Raw genomic sequence first — 18467 nt, 5'->3', positions numbered from 1 at the left:
CTAAGTAGTGATGTGATAAACTGGACACAGAAAGCTTGGGTGAGGGCAAGCAATCTTTAGCAAAGACTGTCAAGAGACAGTAAGGTTATCTGGAGAGAGCAGGAGGTGAAGGAGGGGACAGAAGAGGAGACCAGGAGGCGGAAGGGGCGGAAGCGGGAGCTTTGTGTGTGTGTGTGTCGGCGGCCGGGAGGGCGGGTGCTCCTAGAAGGCTTTGGAAGCACAGCGTTTGGGTGCAGAAGACCAAGAAGGGTGCTGCGAGACCAGGGGATCTGAAGGAGGATGCTCGGACCCCGGGCACGAGCGCGCTAGTTACCGTTTGCTTCTCTTCGAGGAAGGCACCGGTTCCGGGCAGCTTCCAGAGCTTGGGCTCACGTCTCAGCGAGAGCCAGGCGCCTAAGCCACCCTCCGGGGCCTCGACACCCATCCGGTGGCCAGCCGGGCGGGCAGGGCCAGGCCGGGCTGGGGTCCCACCCCGCACGCGTCCAGCCGTCTCAGCCTCAGCCCCGGGCATCGGCGGGAGGCGCCTCCGGAGGCTTCCGTCTGTTCCCTCCCCCTCCCCCCGCGCCGACTCCGTCCGCCTCCCCGCCTCCCGCCCGGAGCCCCGGCCAGGGCGAAGGGAGGGAGCGGGCCGACGCTGCATCATTCCGCACCGGCTGCAGCGCGGCCGGAGGGAGCAGGTGGAGCGGGCGGGCGCGGCGAGCCGGAGCGCGGGACCCGGGGAGACTGCAGTGACGCTGCCCCGAGACATGGCGGCCGCGCGCCTCTGAATAAGCAGAAACGGAGCCCCTTGCCGCCCCCGGCCGCCGCAGCTGGGCCATGCCGCACCGCTGCTGACCGCAGGCAGGGTCCGGCCCGGAGGACACATGCCGCAGCAGCTGCCCCCTCGCCGTTGATCCTCTCCCCTGCATTCTCCATGTTGCGTTTCTCGCCAGGTTCTCGGGCAGTGTAGCTGCGGCTGCCGGAGAGGCAATTCTTTTCCCATTTTCATCCTTCCCTCTTTAGTTCCTTCTCCCTTCCCCCGCCTGCTTTGCATCCATCTCCTCCACTCGGTTACCCCCTCCTACCTCCTTCCACCGGGGCTATGGCCGCGGAAGAGGTATTGCAGTCTGTGGACCACTATAAGACCGAGATAGAGAGGCTGACCAAGGAGCTCACGGAGACCACCCACGAAAAGATCCAGGCGGCCGAGTACGGACTGGTGGTACTGGAAGAGAAGCTGACCCTCAAACAGCAGTATGATGAGCTGGAGGCTGAATACGACAGCCTCAAACAGGAGCTGGAGCAGCTGAAAGAGGTGAGTTGCCTGTCACCTCTTCCCCGCTCGGCCTGGTCCCCCCACCCTCGGCGCCCACTCATCATTTATAAAGTAGTCGGGAAGCTTGCTATTGAAAGGACTGTTTCTTCACTTAGAACCCTTGTAGATAAGAGAAGATTGAAAGAGTCCATTGTTTTACCCCCAAGAGGGAAATTGCCCAGGAAATGAATGTATAATCTGGAATTTGGGAGGCGATGGCTGTTTGGCCTGTGGGGGAGGGAGATTCTTAAGAGTCCTCAAGTCTCGGCACTCAGAGGCGACATTCAGCCGGGTCGGAATGCATAAATCAAACTTCTCAAAACTGCTGTTATATCAAGCTCAGGTTTCAGTGACAATCCCATAATCCACAAAGGCTTTGAGTAGGTTTGTGTTGAGGAGCTACAGTTTCAAAGGATGTAGAACCTCAGCCTTCTGCTGAATGTAACCACTCCTTGATGAGATTGGAAGCTGTTATTAAGAGAATTCCCCGCCAATCCCATTTGAAAAAGAGTGAGTAATCGTCCTTCTCCTCAGCTTTAGTTATTCTTGTCTGGCTGCAGGAGAAAAACAACTCTACTCCTGGGGATTGCTGCTGCCTCGATTTCCCTTCTGAGTGAGGATGGGCCATGCCCAAAGTCTTATAAGGTCACCCTGACCAGGGAAAATTAACTCGCCTACAGATGGTCTGAAAGAATGGCATATATCAAATGCATGAGTAGCGGTGCATTTCAAATAAGGCTCTTCTGTTTTAAATGACTGTATATATAAAACCAGAATGGTCACAAATGGACCATGTGTATATAACAATTGTCCTCTTTAATCTTTTGGTATTGGCTTCTTTTAAAGACTAGCTAATGTTTGGAAAAAATAAGTAGTGAATATACTTTTGATTTCCTATCAAAAGACTTAGAGGAATATACATATTGTTTAAGAAATTCAGTCTGTTCTAACCAATTCCTGAGGTACTATATGTAGCATAAATGAAAATGTACACACGGCTTTTCTGTGTGGCATGTCTATTTTTATGTGCCCGTTGGCATTTAAAATGTTAATTCTAATCTGGTATATAATGTTAATCATACATGTTTTACTTATAATGTACTCAAACAGTTTCTCAGGGACTGTCTTGTTTTGTATTATTATATTTAAAAAGCATGATCTATGACATATCTAATCAACCTGCCTTCTAATTTAATACATAATATAGTAAACATTTCTACTTTCAGATATATCCTATTTTTATTCTTATGCCTTAATGTCAAAAAAATAAACATATGGTAAAAACCCTAATTGGAAATCTGATTTTTTGTGTGTTAGGCTGTAAATTTCTAGTTTATGTTCTGTTGGTTTTGTCTTTTGTTTTTGTTTTTACCAAGTATATGTCTGTTCTTAACTACAACTAGATTTAATGGTATTTTCCAACTTAGATTAGGTCTTTACCTGATACGTTTAAATTCAACAATGGTAAACCTGGTGAAATCAGGAAACAGGACGGTGATTGTAATTTTCAGAGATGTTTTGATGTTGTCTACACTTATCAACACTGTTTTAGCAAGACAAGGAAGTGCAAACCAGGCAATGTTAAGCCATCACCTCCTTGATAAAGATGGTAGACTTAATTTAATGAAATGGAATGTAACTGTTAACTAGCTTTCCTGCTTGATTCAAATAGCCCTATTAGGGTTTTTCCTTGCATTCACCATATATAGTAAACTTTAATGCAATTGTCTTTTGCCTTTACTAGACTGTGCATTCTCTAGGCAAGGAATCTATCTTAATTAATATTGCATCCAAAGACTTTAACACAAAGCCCACCACATAGTGAGCATACAGTAAATATTTTATGAAAGAATAAATTTATACTGAAAGAATATATACTTTATCAAGCATTCACCAGTCCATATTGGTTAGTGTCAGAGAAAGACTAAGAAAATGAGGAAGTATAGGTAGTGACTAGTGTTAACAGCTACCTGTATTACTTTCATCAACATCATAGGAAAAATGAGAAAAAATGTTTTATAAGAATAGTGTGACATTTTTCTTAATATAGAATAATGCAAATACCAATTACAATTTTTTCCTACAAAAATTGAGGTGTATTTTTTTCTGTATATCAAGAGATTAACAAAAATTTATCAAAATTATTGTCAGCAAATGATACTTGTTTACATATGTATTTTGAGTTTGCATTTAGCATAAATATAATATAAAGTTCCCAGTGAACTGGCTTATACAATTATATAAAAGTATATTTTAGGGTAATAAAATTAATCATTATGTTTGATAGTGAGACCTGTTATTTTGACCCTTTAAACATGATGTATCCTTTAGGTGTGAGTATTATTTAAATGAGCTAAGTCAGTCTCAATAATATTTCCTGTGTGAAAAGTAAATGTAAAATAATTGTGGAAACTAAAATATTGCAGTGATGATATCACATAGAAGCCATTTTTTAAAAACACATTTTGTTAGTGCTCTGATTTATCAAAAGGAAGTTTTGTTTGTTAGAAGGTATATATAGGAAATGATGTTGTTGCACTAAACTATAAAGCCAAGTATAAAATCTTTGGTTTATTTCCAAGCTGTTTCAACAGATATAATTTATTTAAAAGTAAATGGACCAGTCAACAGAAAAATACTGTGCTAAGTTCAAGTTGGACATTAGTAATTTGCAGTGTCGCGACATGGCTCAATCTTTACAGGTCATGTTGTTTTCAAGAGTCAGCACCCAGCAATGCTGCCACCTCTCCTTTCCCAGGCTGTGTACAGCTGTGACTGTAATGCAAGTGGGCAGTACTGCTGAAGATGTGCAGAATCAAAATGATTAATTCATTAATTTTTATCTAGTTATTTTCTTTCCTAAGCCTGGAATGCTCTTTGTCTTGGCTTCATAACATTAGGGCTCTGCCCTGTGCCTGCATGGCTGTTGTAATTACAAAAGAACATACTTGAAGAAAAAAGTACTAATGCTATGAAAAAAGAATGACTTCTGGCATCATCATACTGCTCTCCTTTTCATTATCTTTGGAGATCTGGACAAAGTACATGTCCACTAAAATACTTGACCATGGCTTTAGGATTTCACGGATAATGCTTGCTTTTCAGTGGCCTGAGGGCCTGGCTGGTTGTAATTTTAGGATGTGTGTAAATGAGCACTGTGCCTGTCACCGAGGCCAAAATAGTATTTGAAGAAGAGTCATGGTTCTAAAATAATTTGAAAATTAAACATTCATTAAAAAAAAACCCTAAAATTTAAGTTTGAGTTTTGTTTTTTGCTTTAAAAATGTTTAAAATATAGAGAAGTTTTAAAAGATCCTCTTCAAAAGAAATGATTCAGCATTCCTGGTAGCATTTTAGAAAACAAGTCCATGTGACAACTTTATAAAAGTTTTGCAGCTAGGTTACAGTGCACTCTCTAATAAGAATCTTTGCCTCATTTCCTCGTTTTGTCAGCCTGACACTAAGGATAGACACCAGGTGCTGAGGGAGCACTTTGTGGACACAGAGCAGCTTTTCCTCTTCTAGCCAACTTGATGCTTTTTCAGGATTCTCATTAAATCGTCCAAGAAATAAACACTGAACTTACGTGTTTTTAGAATTTGTCATATTAGGGGCCTCATGAAAGCCATCTAAGTACCTGAGTTCATCTTTAAACAGAACTCATTTTTTTCCTTCTTATGCTTAGAAAGATTGTTAGTTTCTCTTCCCTTTGTAAATTCTAAATCATAAAATCATATGGGGGGAAAACCCAGATTTATTTTCCAATCTATGAAGAAACATAGAGAGAGCATTGAATTTATCTAAGCTAGTAGTTTTATTGTTTATAAAGAAGAAATGTTATACTTACTATTGCATTTATTATGAAGTTAATGAAAACATCTAAAGTATATGGACTTATACTTTTGGAAAGTGTTTACAAGCAACCTCAACAAGCAAACATAATCACACTTTCAATCATATTTCTTTTTTTTTTTAACCTAGTTTCTCTAACTTGCAGGCTTTTTTTTGTGGCTCCCCTGGTAAAGAATTCTCCTGTAATATAGGGATCTGGGTTCTATCCCTGGATTGGAAAGATTCCCTGGAGAAGGGAAAGGCTGCCCACTCCAGTATTCTGGCCTGGAGAATTCCATGGACTATATAGTCCATGGGGTTGCAAAGAGTCAGACACGGCTGAGCAACTTGCACCATTTTTTTCTTTTTATTTCAACTCACAATTTCATCTCTAGCGAAGTTGTTTCTCAGATACCACTTAGCAAAATTTTATCATCTCTCGTCACATTCATCATATTTGCATGAACATGTATAGCAGTCATGGTTTGAAGATGGTTTTCAAATTTTAATACTTAAAAATATTCTCCCCTGTCTTCCCCTTAAATATGCTTGTACTGTATAGATACTGCTTCCCAAATTTGAAAATACGATAATTAGCTTGCATGTTGAAATACATAGTAAAGGACTTTCTCACACCTAAGATTTTACCTGTAAACATGGCTTTGAAGGGGAGGAGGGTATAAAGAGGTGCAGAGTCTGACTGTTAAATAATTCATTATGCTGAAGGAGAAGTGGCAGAAAACGAAATTGGGAAAATATCAGTGACCGTATTTTGTCTTGGAGATGGGGAACCATTAAAAGGAAATGAAAGGAAACAGTAACTGGTGCCTTATATCTTATTTAATCTTCAAAGTAACTCAGAGTTTTATTGCCTTTTTTTTTTTTTTTTTACAGATAAGAAAATAATTAAATTACTAAAGACTTGAACTATGTGTACAGCCCCATTTAGGACTAGGCACTTTGCATGCCTTATCTGTAATTCTTACAGCAATTCTTTTACAAGATAGATATGACTTGCATCGTACAAAAGAGAAAACTTAGTCTCAGGGAAGCTATGGGTCCTTTCCAAGGCCACAAAGTGAAGTGGTGAAATCTGGTTCAGGAAGAAACCCACTTTCTTTCAACTTTTTACCTGAGAGGCTCCAACACTTGAGTCAGCATGTAGTTAAGAAGGTCATGGTGTTGGTCATAGAAGGTAGATTGGAACTGCAGAGGCGGTAGTGGTAGTGGTGTGAGGGGGGACAAACCTGAGGGTTGTTAAGGGGGTGTAGGGTGGAAGGAAGGTGATGTTGGATGTGACTGGTTGTGGAAAGTGAAGACGAGAGTAGGTTTGAGAATACCAGGATGGATTAGAAGGTGGTTTCATTCACAAAGGAAGGTTCTAGGGGGAAAGTTTTAGAGCGCAAAGTTGATGCCTGAGTTATATGAATTTTTAAAATTCATGTTTTCCTTGAGGGGAGGTATAAGTTGCTTGATAAATTAAAATACTCAACTCTTAGTTTAATAAAACGAATGAATAATTTGTGCAGTTGGTTGTCATTTTATTCAGTCCTAATTTCCAGAATATGGAATATACAAATAAGTTAACAATGTTTTCACCAGTTACTCTGATTGCATTCTGAATTAGGAGATGTGCCAACTCATAAACAGTGGTCAAGAAGCTGGGCTGGCCCAGTGAGGAAAGCCAGCCCTTGCAGACCTCGTGGGTTAGGGGTGCTAGGAGCAACAGCACCCCACCCCTCACTGACTGAGTGCATTAGCACTTTTTCTTTTTTTGGCCACAAGAGTTTGACTGGTCTTTAAAAATTATAGTTGTATAATTATGACCATTTGTGGCAACGATCCTAGTCAAGTAAAAGTGTAGACAATTAAGTAGTTCCCCCGCCCCCCAGTTCTGTCTCTGTGTTAGCACTTTGGTGAGTATTCTCTTATACTTGTTTTAAATCTCTTTAAACGTGAATCCATATGCAAATTTTTTGTTGTTCTTTTGTTTTTATAAAAATGGAATAATGCCGTACATATTACTTTGTAACCTGATATTTAAATTTAATAGTATATCCTTTTAAAATGAAGTATTTCTGGGCAGGACTGTATTTTTAAGGCGCTGATGTTTCAAGTGTGAAGCAAATGGGACTGATTCGGGAAGAAAACCAGAGAGCCTCAGGGAGTGTGGTTGGCGCTGGAGGTTGGAGGAGTGGGGAGGTGACCAGAGTTGGTCCTAAGGATAGCTTGGGTGATCTGTGAGAGAGAAAACATGTGTGTGTGTGTGTGTGTGTGTGTGTGTGTGTGTCATAGAAACTGGTGGAATTTGTTGGGTTGCCCCATGAGAGGCCTGTGTGATAATACCAAGGGAAATGATGGAAAGTTTTCTGGGTGAATTAGCAGTGATTTTGATTCCTTGTCTTCTTGGCTGGTGTTGGAGCTACATGGATCACCGTAATAGGTGGCTGGTTTCCACGGCCAGCAAGAGCTGGTCCTGCAGCCTGCAGTATGGCCACATCCTGTCCATGCCGGGTCCTGGGGAGAAGCCAAGATGATGCAGAAGCAACTGGGACTCGTTATGTGATCCCATCTTTGTCCTGTGATACTTGAGGTTTTTTTTTTGTTTGTTTTTCAGAAAAAATTACTTTTATTATAATACTATTTTGGTTATAATTATAAAGATAATTTACTTTTATTGAAGACAATAAAGTACAAAAAAGTATGAAGAAAATTAAAGCCATCCATAATTTTTATTGGCCTACTATTTTACAATCTACATTGTCAACTATTTTACATTTTATACCAAGGGGATTTTTTTTTTTTTTTTTTTTTGCTTTAGATTGTCCATTACTTCTTTTTTTTAAAACACAGGCTTCATCAGAGGCATGTCCATTACTTCTTGTTCTATTTCACATATTCATTCAAAAATTTTTACTCCGTGGCTGCTATGTTGGCACTGTGCTGCTTTCTGAAGATGGCAAGATGGGACTCCCTGAGCGAAGCTTATGGGGAGAGAGTCAGCAAGCACACACACATGTCAGATGTGAGAAATGCCATGAGTGAAGAGATGAAGGCTTGCTGGGGAAAGCATGATCAGGAAAAACCTCTCCCAGGGGTGACATTTGAGCCCAGATCTGAGTGATTAGAATAAGCCAGTCAGGTAGAGATTGAGGGAAGTGAATTTTAGGAAAAGGGAAAAGTACAAAGATTATGGAATTCTGCTGGTAGTTGTTAGGGGAAATGGTGGGTCATTTTGCCCTGTAAAATCAACCATTCGTATAAAGAAGATGTGGTACAATGGAATACTACTTAGTCATAAAAAGGATGAAAATTTTGCTGTTTACAACGACATGGATGTACCTGAAGGGTATTATGCTTAGTGAAATGTCAGACAGAGATGGGACTTTCCTGGTGATCCAGTGGTTAAAACTTTGCTCTTCCACTTCAGGGGACTTGGGTTCAATCTCTTGTCAGGGAACTAAGATCTCGCACGCCACATGGCATGACCAAAAAAATTTTTAAAAAAAGAGGAAGACAAAGACTGAGTGTCATCACATACGTGTGCATGCTTAGTCGCTTCAGTCGTGTCTGACTCTTTGCGACTCTATGGACTGTAGCCCGTCAGGTTCCTCTGTCCATGGGATTCTCTAGGCAAGAGTACTGGAGCGGGTTACCATGCCCTCCTCCAGGAGAGCTTCCTGACCCAGGGATCAAACCCGCATCTCCTGCAGCTCCTGCATTGCAGGCAGATTCTTGATCACTAAGCTACCTGGGAAGCCCATTATCACTTATATATGGGATCTAAAAAAATGACTGAATGTATCAAAACAGAAACAAGCTCCAAGATATAGAAAACAAAGTAGTGGTTACCAGTGGAGAGGGGCAAGACAAGGATAGGGGATTAAGAAATACAAACTATTATGTATTAAATAAAGAAGCTACAAGAATATATTGTACAACATAGGGAATATAGCCAATATTTTATAATAACTTTAAATGGAGTATAATATATAAAAATTTTGATTCATTATGTTATATACCTGAGAACTAATATAATATTGTAAATCAATGATACCGCGATAAAAAAGGAAAATTGGAAACATACTCATTTGAAAAATGACCATCCATAAAGTAGTATATTGTCTTTAGATTCTTCAAATAAGATTTTGGAGCTTGACATTGGAAGTGTTTGTACAGAGCCTGGATACCCCCTGAGGTCTTCTTTTTGAAGAGGTGACAGACTACTCACTAGGATCAGTTGGCAGAGGATTTGTAAAGCTACTGCTACCTGGACCCCATCTGAGACAGTTCAGTCATTGGAGGTAGAGTGGGGCTTCAGCATGTTAAGCCCACTCCCCTCATAGGTGCAGCCAGGGCTGACAGCCTCTCTCCTGGAAACTTCCAACTCTAGGAGTAAGTGACTCTGTAGAAATATGAGTGTTTAGTAAGAAAAACTGGAAAGTTATGAGCTAGTATGTAAACCTGTCACACAGTGTTTTTACTTCTCTAATTTCTATAAATGAAGACACGGGAAAGCCTTTTTTTCTGTAAGTGAAGACATGAGAAACCAACAAACATCATCAGAAACTTAATTGCATTAGACAGTTAAGATATGTGCTAAAAGTGTATAATTTTTGATCTTTCAGGGTTCTTTAAACATTTTTTAAAAGGTTATTTGTTTAAATTTCTTTTAAAAGTAATTTGTCTCCTTTGTTGTGTCTGTTTTCTTGCTCTATTACAAATTTTGTTGTTCAGTCACTAAGTTGTGTCCAGTTCTTTGCGATTCCATAGTCTACAGCATGCCAGGCTTCCCTGTCGTTCACTATCCCCTGGAGTTTGCTCAAATTCATGTCCATTGAGTTGGTGATACCATCCAACCATCTCATTCTCTGTCATCCTCTTTTCCTGCCCTCAATCTTGCCCAGCATCAGGGTCTTTTCCAATGAATTGGCTCTTCTCATCAAGTGGCCAGAGTATTGGGGAGCTTCAGCTTCAGCATTCGTCCTTCCAATGAATATTCAGGGTTGATTTCATTTAGGATTGACTTGTTTGATCACTTTGCAGTTCAAGAGACTCTCAAAGAGTCTTCTCCAACACCATAAATCAAAAGCATCAATTCTTCAGTGCTCAGCCTTCTTCATGGCATAACTCTCACATCCATATATGACTACTGGAAAGACCATGTTGGCAGGGTGGTGTCTCTGCTTTTTAATACATGTGCAGATTTGTCATAACTTTTCTTCCAAGGAGCAAACATCTTTTAATTTCATGGCTGCAATCACCATCTGCAGTGATTTTGGAGCCCAAGAAAATAAAGTCTGTCACTGTTTCCATTGTTTCCCCGTCTATTTGCCATGAAGTGATGGAACTGGATGCCATGATCTTAATCTTTTGAATGTTAAGTTTTAAGCCAGGTTTTTCACTCTCCTCTTTCACCTTCATCAGGAGGCTCTTTAGTTCCTGTTCACTTTCTGCCATTAGGGTAGTATCATCTGCATATCTGAGATTGTTGATTTTTCTTCCAGCAACGTTTTTTTTTTTTTTTTAATTGAAGGATAATTGCTTTACAGAATTTTGTTGTTTTCTTGCAAACTGCAACAAGAATCAGCCACAGGTATACATACATTGCCTCCCTTTTGAATCTCCCAGAAATCTTGATTCCAGCTTGTGCTTTATCCAGCCCAGCATTTCACATGATGTACTCTGCATGTAAGGGTCACATAAGCAGGGTGAAATATATAGCTTTGACATACTTCTTTCCCAATTTTGAACCAGTCCATTGTTCCATATCTGGTTCTAACTGTTGCTTCTTGGCCTGCACACAAGTTTCTCAGGAGGCAGGTAAGGTGGTCTGCTACTCTCATCTCTTTAAGAACTTTCCACAGTTTGTTGTGATCCACACAGTCAAAGGTTTTAGCGTAGTTAGTGAAGCAGAAGTAGATGTGTTTTTGGAATTCCCTTGCTTTCTCTATGATCCAGTGGATGTTGGCAATTTGATCTCTGGTTCCTCTGCCTTTTCTAAATCCACCTTGTACAACTGGAAGTTCTTGGTTCTTGTACTGTTGAAGCCTAGCTTGAAGGATTTTGACTATTACCTTGCTAGTATGTGAAATGAGCAGTTATACTGTAGTTTGAACATTCTTTGGCATTGCCCTTCTTTGTGATTGGAATGAAAAGGGACCTTTTCCAGTGCTGTGGCCGCTGCTGAGTTTTTCACATTTGCTGGTATATTGAGTGCAGCACTTTCGCAGCATCACCTTTTAGGATTTGAAACAGCTCAGCTGGAATTCCATCACCTCCACTAGCTCTGTTCGTCGAAATGCTTCCTAAGGCCCAACGTGACTTCACAGTCCAGGATATCTGACTCTAGGTGAGCGACCACACCATTATGGTTATATGGGTCATTAAGACCTTTTTGTATAGCTCCTCTGTATATTCTTGCCACCTCTTCTTAATCTCTTCTGCTTTGGTTATGTCCTTACCATTTCTGTCTTTGATTGTGCCCATCTTTGCATGAAATATTCCCTTGGTATCTCCAATTTTCTTGAAGAGATCTCTAGTCTTCCCCGTTCTGTTGTTTTCCTCTATTTCTTTGGAAATTCATAAATATTTATTAAAGTTTGCAAATTCATAAAGAGAATTGCTTTGATGGGTTGATCTTTAACTTCCGGGGGTTATTCTCACCTGTTCTTTCAGTTATGCTTAGTGTTTTCAAACACTATTTTTTGGAGAAATAGCACAACTCTAAATGTAGTATTTAACTGCTGTGTTTCCATCTTTCTATTTAGAGTTGAAATAAAGAGACCTGTTTACATTCATGGGAAGTACATAATAACAGTAGCAATTTTCTTAAGAATGTTTTTTGCAGTGTGACCTGAGTCTGTAAATAGAAGGCTCAGAATGATGGGTCTTTGTTTTTCTCTGGCACACTCCAGACTAATGTGGAATCAAATGCCACTGCTAAAGAGCTCTTAGTCATCAATTTTTTGAAATTGAAATAGGTTTATATTATAACATGAATGTGCCTTGTTGATAAGCCTCACTGATTGCCGTTCTCTAGATAGTATTAGAAGATTTTTTGAAGTTGATCTCGATGTGAGGTAATTAGATGGAGACAGGATAAATTTAATCTTGTACATGATTTCGTTTGATGAGCTGAAAGTAATGTCATCTTACAGACTATCTTTTTGGCATACATGGCCATTTTCCTCCCCTTTAAATTGTAATTTGATATTCTTTCTGCTAATGCTGATATATGCATGGAGCCTTTAAGCTCAAAACCTCAAGGACATACAATTAGGAGAAAAAGCAACCATTAGAAAGAAGGATATAATACACTTGAAAACAAACTAAAAATACTTTTGAATTTTTGGCCCTTTGATTTATGTTTTAAGTTGACAAAGGTTCTTAGTGTTGGTAATTCACAATTAACTATGATTTAATGATTTCATTCTAATGATCTAAATAGCAATAACCCTTTTGTTAATATTTTAAAATAATTTAGAACTAGAATCATTTTTTTTAAGAATTCTTAGGTTCTCTATCTTAATCACTGCAGTTATTTCCAATCAAGCTTTATGTGCTTTTTTCATTTTAGCCGAATAGATAATATATCTTTGCAAGTCACATTGAAGCATTTGGGATAATATGAGCTATTATTTGCTAAAATTGAGACCAGGATCTCAAACCACAATTACATTTTTAGACAATGGTTACAGTAAGACATTTCAGGAAATGACAATGAAAAGAATCATCATTGGTCAATTCCAAGAGAAAATTTTATAAGTTGCATTTTAATTTGTGATGCTAAATGTGATTTAGAAACATGGACAATGGACACCAAAGTAAATACCAAGAACAAGTAGGTCATTGCATAAAGCTGACTGAGGTTCATTCATTCTTTCCTACAATAACAATATATTTAATACCTCCTATGTGTTAAGCACAGATCTAGGTGCTGAGAATGCAGTAGAGACAAGACCAACAGCAATGTACATGCTCATGAGGTTTACATTCTGCAGGAGAATGGGAGGGGAGACAAGAAAGTAGAATGTTAGATGGTCCTAAATGCTATAGAGAAAAATAGAGCAGGGAAGGGGGAAATGGCATGAGAAGTGGGGACAGGTCAGAGGGAGCCTGGAGAGGGAAGGCCAAAGAGAGTGTATAGCTGGAGGGAGGTGGGGAGTGGTGTGAGCAGTAGATGAGGTCAGAGAGGGAATGGGTATCAGTGATGCAGCAGTTTTTAAATTAGTACCAGGACTTTGGCATTTGTTCTGAGTTGTATGGGAAATTTCTGGAGGATTTGAGCACAAGAGTCACAATGGCCTATTCTTCCCTCCCCCGACCTGTGCGTACATTCAAGGAGACTGGAACCTCCTTCAGGGAAAGGAATTTAAATTAATCTGGTAATTTATGACATTTGTTGTATTCTCCTCTCTGCCTTACCTAGAGCAAGTGTTTAAGAGATATTTATGGTATTGCATTCATTTAGGGTGAAAAAAGAGATGAAGTAATTAGTTATTTTGAAAAGATGTTGAGCTAGACTCCTTGTTTTAAAAATAACCATTTGTTTGACGGATTAAACCAGCTTCCAAAAAAAGATACTGTGTTGTCTTGCCTTGTTCTTTGAACCAGAATCTTTACCTAACTTTCTTCTACTCTTTGTCCCTTCTTCTGGACCATCTGAGCCACTTGGTAGCCGCTCGTCTAACGTGCTATAAGGACAGTTTTACATTGTATTACTGGTTCTGTGCCATGATGTTCTAGTCCCTGAGGGACTGGAAATGAATGCTTGGTCATTCATTCATTCATGTATTTAATATTTAGAGAGCATCAGTTATATGCCAAGTTTCTGCTGAGCGTATTAATCAAAAAATGAGGAAGACATGGTCTTTAAGTTAGTTGTTTGTTGTTAGAAGGAAAGACATGAGCAAATATGATTAAGGTATTTTATTGGAAAGATCACAGGTTTTTGGGTCAGAACAAACTGCATTAAAATCTGTTTAGTAGCTCTGTGATCTTAGGCAAATACTTAAAACTCTATGAATCTCACTTTCCTCCTGTAAAGTGGAGGAAGATAGTAACTATGGATGTTAAAGAGAAGTCCATGTAAAGCATTTAATACAATCCCTGACACATAGTAAGCACCTGATAAATGATGGATGTGGTGAAGATAATTCATCATGATAATAAAATAGTAAAAATAATAATTTCTTGGCTGTGTTTGATAGGCCACCAGAGTGGAGGGCAGTAAACTCAAAGGAATCAGGAAACTTTCTGATCAGGAGGACATGTGAGGAGGCGTAAAGAACATGTGAGAAGGGATTTTCCAGGCAGGTGAGGGTCAGAGTCATTCAGGAAAAATAAATAGCCTGCAGAGAAGGGAGGGTTGGAGAGACTCTTGCTCATCCGCATCTGTGTTGTTGCAAGTGGTATTTGACATGGGATGAGGGGTGGGAGGTGAGCCTGGGGAGGTGGTTTGGGGCCCGACCACAGAGGGCCTTGTAACAAGGCTTGGCTTGGCTAACTGTGTGACCTCTGCAGGGAAGGCTTTGCCCCGAGAGCCAGACTTAGTGATAGGGTGAGAAGTACCTCCAGCTAACAAGCTATCTTCCAGTCTCTGCTGCTCTTGTGCCCCGTTTGTTTTAGCTTCCTGGCCTCTTGTCAGTTGGAGACTGGCAGCTTCTCAGTCTTACCTCCGTTGTGAACAGATGGCCTAATTGCCGCTTCTTTCTGGGTCCTCAGTGCTGCTGGCCTTCCTTGAGGCTGGGCTGCTCCTGTTGCTTACGGCCCTCATCACTCCCACTCCCTCTAGTTCCTGATTCTCTTGGCGCTGAGAGTCTCAGGCCCTGTGGTCTTGACCTAGATTCTAACCTGTTGATCAAGCCCCAGATGTTGAGTTCTGTTCATACTAGACTTAATATTTCCTTGCTCCTTGGCTTTACTGCTTAGGACTCATGGCTGTTTTCCTCCTCTCTTGTCTTTTCTCTCAGCTGCCATTGATTCAGCTTCATCCTCCATTTTGCCGCTGTTCTGGGGGTCTCCTTTATGCCTTTAGAATGGAGTCAGGTCACTTGTGGGAGTGCTAAGGAGCTTCATCTATTTACCATGGGAAAAGCATTGATAGTGTCAAAGCAGAACAGTAATATCATTAACTTTATGTTTGAAAACAGTGATTTTTGACTTTTGATTCTGACAGTACAGTAGTCTAGGACCTCTGACTAACCCTTCTGCTGGGAACAATTAAAAATGCTAGATAAAATATAAAACTATAATATATACATATATACTATAATATATATTTTTATATAACATATAAAAATATAAAATGCATGAATGAATTGACTTCCTAGTAAGAATGCTCAGAGGCTAAATGGAATTAAAGCAAGAACCTTTAGAAGAAAGCAGTGCATCAACACTTTTGCCTTGAGTAGCAAAAGGTATTTATTACCTGTAGCTGTATAAAATTCTGCCCTTAGTTATTTTCTTATCTCAGTCATTGGAAAAATAAATTTCTACACTAATTCTCAATTAACTGATCTCTTTAATAATAAATAGTATCATACTCCTGAAAAATTTAAAGCTTTTATGAAAAAGACTCAGATGAACTATTACCTGAGCTGAAATTTATTTTTATCATCTTATTTCATTTTTCACAGTATGAAAAATATAATAGTTTCTCTTTTTATTTTAAAAAAACCTTCATAGTGTTACTTGTGTCAGATAGTTATAAATCAATACTTTCCCCCTTATGTTTATAGCTTAATTATGTTTTCAAGTCAAAACTATTTGAGGTTTTCCCCTTTGATAATCTAATATTAATAATATGGAGAGTAAAAACTCAGCAATCCAGCATCACATTTAAAACTCTCTATTTAATGTTAAAAAATAAGACTTTTCCATTCCCTTTTTTCTCCTTGTATACTTTCTTTCTCATCTTCTTTTATCCCCTCACTTTACATTAACTTCACACCAGAATATCAAGGATTTAATGGAATATGAAGGAATGAACTCTAATTAGGAGAAAATTCCTGGAATTTTATATGTCACTGTGGAAGAAATCTTCTAAGCAAGATATAGAACTTAGACTCAAAAGGCAAGACTGACATACTCAGTTACACATAAATTTTTTTTGAAAGTGGATAGGCATCATAAGCAGAAGTGCAATACAGACAACAGACTAGAAAAAAATGCAATATGATTGACTTACAAAGGATTATTACCCCTAGTATCCAGGTACCCTTGAGTTGATTGAAAACAGCAATAATAGAAAAAGGGCAAAGACTGTAATTAGACCAACAGAAGAGGGTTTACAGATAATAAATGTGTAAAAGATGCTCTATGTCAATAGGCAGTTAATGCAAATCAAATAATAGGGAGTTTTTACTAATCAACTTACAAAAATTTTAAATATTGATAACATACAGATTGCAGAGTATGTAGAAATGTGAGCATTCTTATACATTGTTTGTGGGAGTATGAATTGCTATGAGCTTTGAGAATGTGATTTAGCAGTCTGTATTAAGGTATAAAATGCATGTAGTATTTGGGCCCAACAGTCTCTCACAAACCATAGGTAAGTGTATACCAGTTCTCAAATACCATGCATCAAAGTGAAGCACTGGTTAGCATTAGTACCTAACTATACCCTCATAACTCTAAGCATGTATCATATATGTGTGGAACATAAACCAAATTATACTCTTTCTTCTTATGTATCATAACAGATTGCTATAGATTTAAGTAAAATCATATCTTAAAATCTAGATGTAATTCCATACTTATCACTTCTCTCTTAGCCCTTTTCATAGACCTGGTTTAAACTTTTGGCTTAGTGCTCTTGAAGTGTGATTTTTAAAACATTTATTTTGCACTACTTTTCAACTCTTCTTGGTCCTGAAAATATGTGTGTGAGCATTTTTGCCAAAAAATGGTACTTATTCTCTATTCTGCTGGATTCAGGGGTTGCTCCTCTCAAAGTAAAGGGACCACCACCTTGCTTATTGTCCTCAGAAGCAGTCCTACCACTGGACTCCTAACCCTATTGACTGAAGAAGTAACACATTTACTCCGAGATTTACAAAAATATTTATAAGAAAACTCTCTTTCACACTCTGTAAAGGAGCGAAGTGCTAATTTGAGACATATTAAGCTTACTGTTACCTCTCTGTATTTATGTAATAATAAAGGTTGTAGCATGTAAAAGCAACTTTTGACTGAGGACCCATTACAAAAAGGAAAACTTAACATAGGGAAAAATAACTAGAAATGAAGGTTAGATGAGCCTCTAGGTCAAAATGAAGTTCTTTTCATTCCTAATCCTAAATAGGAAAAATTACTATGGACACTTATTTTTTTCACAGATGATGATTGAACACCTGCCATGTCCTAGGCATTGCAGTTAGGTTCTGTGGAGTACAAAGTTCCTGTCTGAGGGACTTGACATACCAGTGGGGGAGAAAAGCATAAAAGAGTAAGGAAATAAATAATTTTGCATAATGATGTGTGCCAAACAGTGAAGAAAGCAGAGTAAAGAAATAATAAGACTATTATTATGCCAGGTATACTGGTGGGGGAGGCTATTTCAGAGGTGAGGGCCAGACATGGCCTTTCAAAGGAGACTGCATCTCAGGTGATGAGAAACAGCAAGCTGGAAAAGATTTCAATGTCCTGGGCTGAAGGTAACAGCAAATGTGAAGACCTTGAGTTGTGAATGAGCTTGGTGTTACTGGCATTTTGGGTACAGCAATCCTTTGTAGGGTAGAACTGTGCTAAGCACTGTGGGACTTTGGGGCTCCTGGAGGGTGTTAGCACCCCTGGCCTCACCCACAATATGCCAGGGTGTCCCCACTCTCAGGCCATTGTGATTACAGAAATATTCTTGCTGCACAGCATGGTGGCTATAGTTAACGTTACTGTTTTATATATTGGAAAGTTGCTAAGAGAGTAGATCTTAGTTCTCATCACTAGAAAGAAAATAGACCTATGTGAGATGATGGAGTTAACTAGACTTATTGTGGTGATCTTTTTGCAATGTACCATATAACAAATCACATTGTATACCTAAAAACTGATACAATGTTATATATCAATTATATCTCAAATAAAATTTAAAAAATAATAAACACAAAGAATAAACAAAAATCCACCCTCACACTTTCCAAGCACCTCCCTTCCCCCCAGAGTGAGGCTATACTACCCTCAATAGAGAACCCCTGTAGTCTGGAGGGAGGGGATAGTATGGATGTTAGGAGGATGGAGCAGTGGACAGCAAACAAATCCTTGAGCCCTGGCAAGAAGTCTGGACTTTATTTTAAGCATAATGGGCAGTCACTGGAGTGATGTGATCTGATAAATATTT

The 18467-nt window shown here is 39.2% G+C and overlaps 1 protein-coding gene across 10 annotated transcripts in view; it reads left to right on the top strand.

Annotated features, from left to right (window-relative positions):
• Positions 1–680: 680 nt before the first annotated feature.
• Positions 681–18467, top strand: part of BICD1 (BICD cargo adaptor 1) — a 236096-nt gene continuing 218309 nt past the window's right edge. For 9 of the 10 annotated variants that reach the window (XM_065939496.1, XM_065939486.1, XM_065939471.1 and 6 more), the window contains exon 1: positions 681–1294. In XM_065939496.1, the coding sequence (XP_065795568.1) occupies positions 1082–1294 (213 nt within the window). In that variant the 5' untranslated portion in view covers positions 681–1081. Of the gene's footprint in view, positions 1295–1854; positions 2680–18467 lie in introns of those variants that run through there. The other variant, XM_065939553.1, reaches the window with a different exon arrangement.

The sequence above is a fragment of the Muntiacus reevesi genome, chromosome 1 (assembly GCF_963930625.1).
Source record: "Muntiacus reevesi chromosome 1, mMunRee1.1, whole genome shotgun sequence".
NCBI classification, from domain to species: domain Eukaryota; kingdom Metazoa; phylum Chordata; class Mammalia; order Artiodactyla; family Cervidae; genus Muntiacus; species Muntiacus reevesi.
The sequence above is the reverse complement of the archived record's forward strand: the minus strand, read 5'-3'. Positions and strand labels throughout refer to the sequence as shown.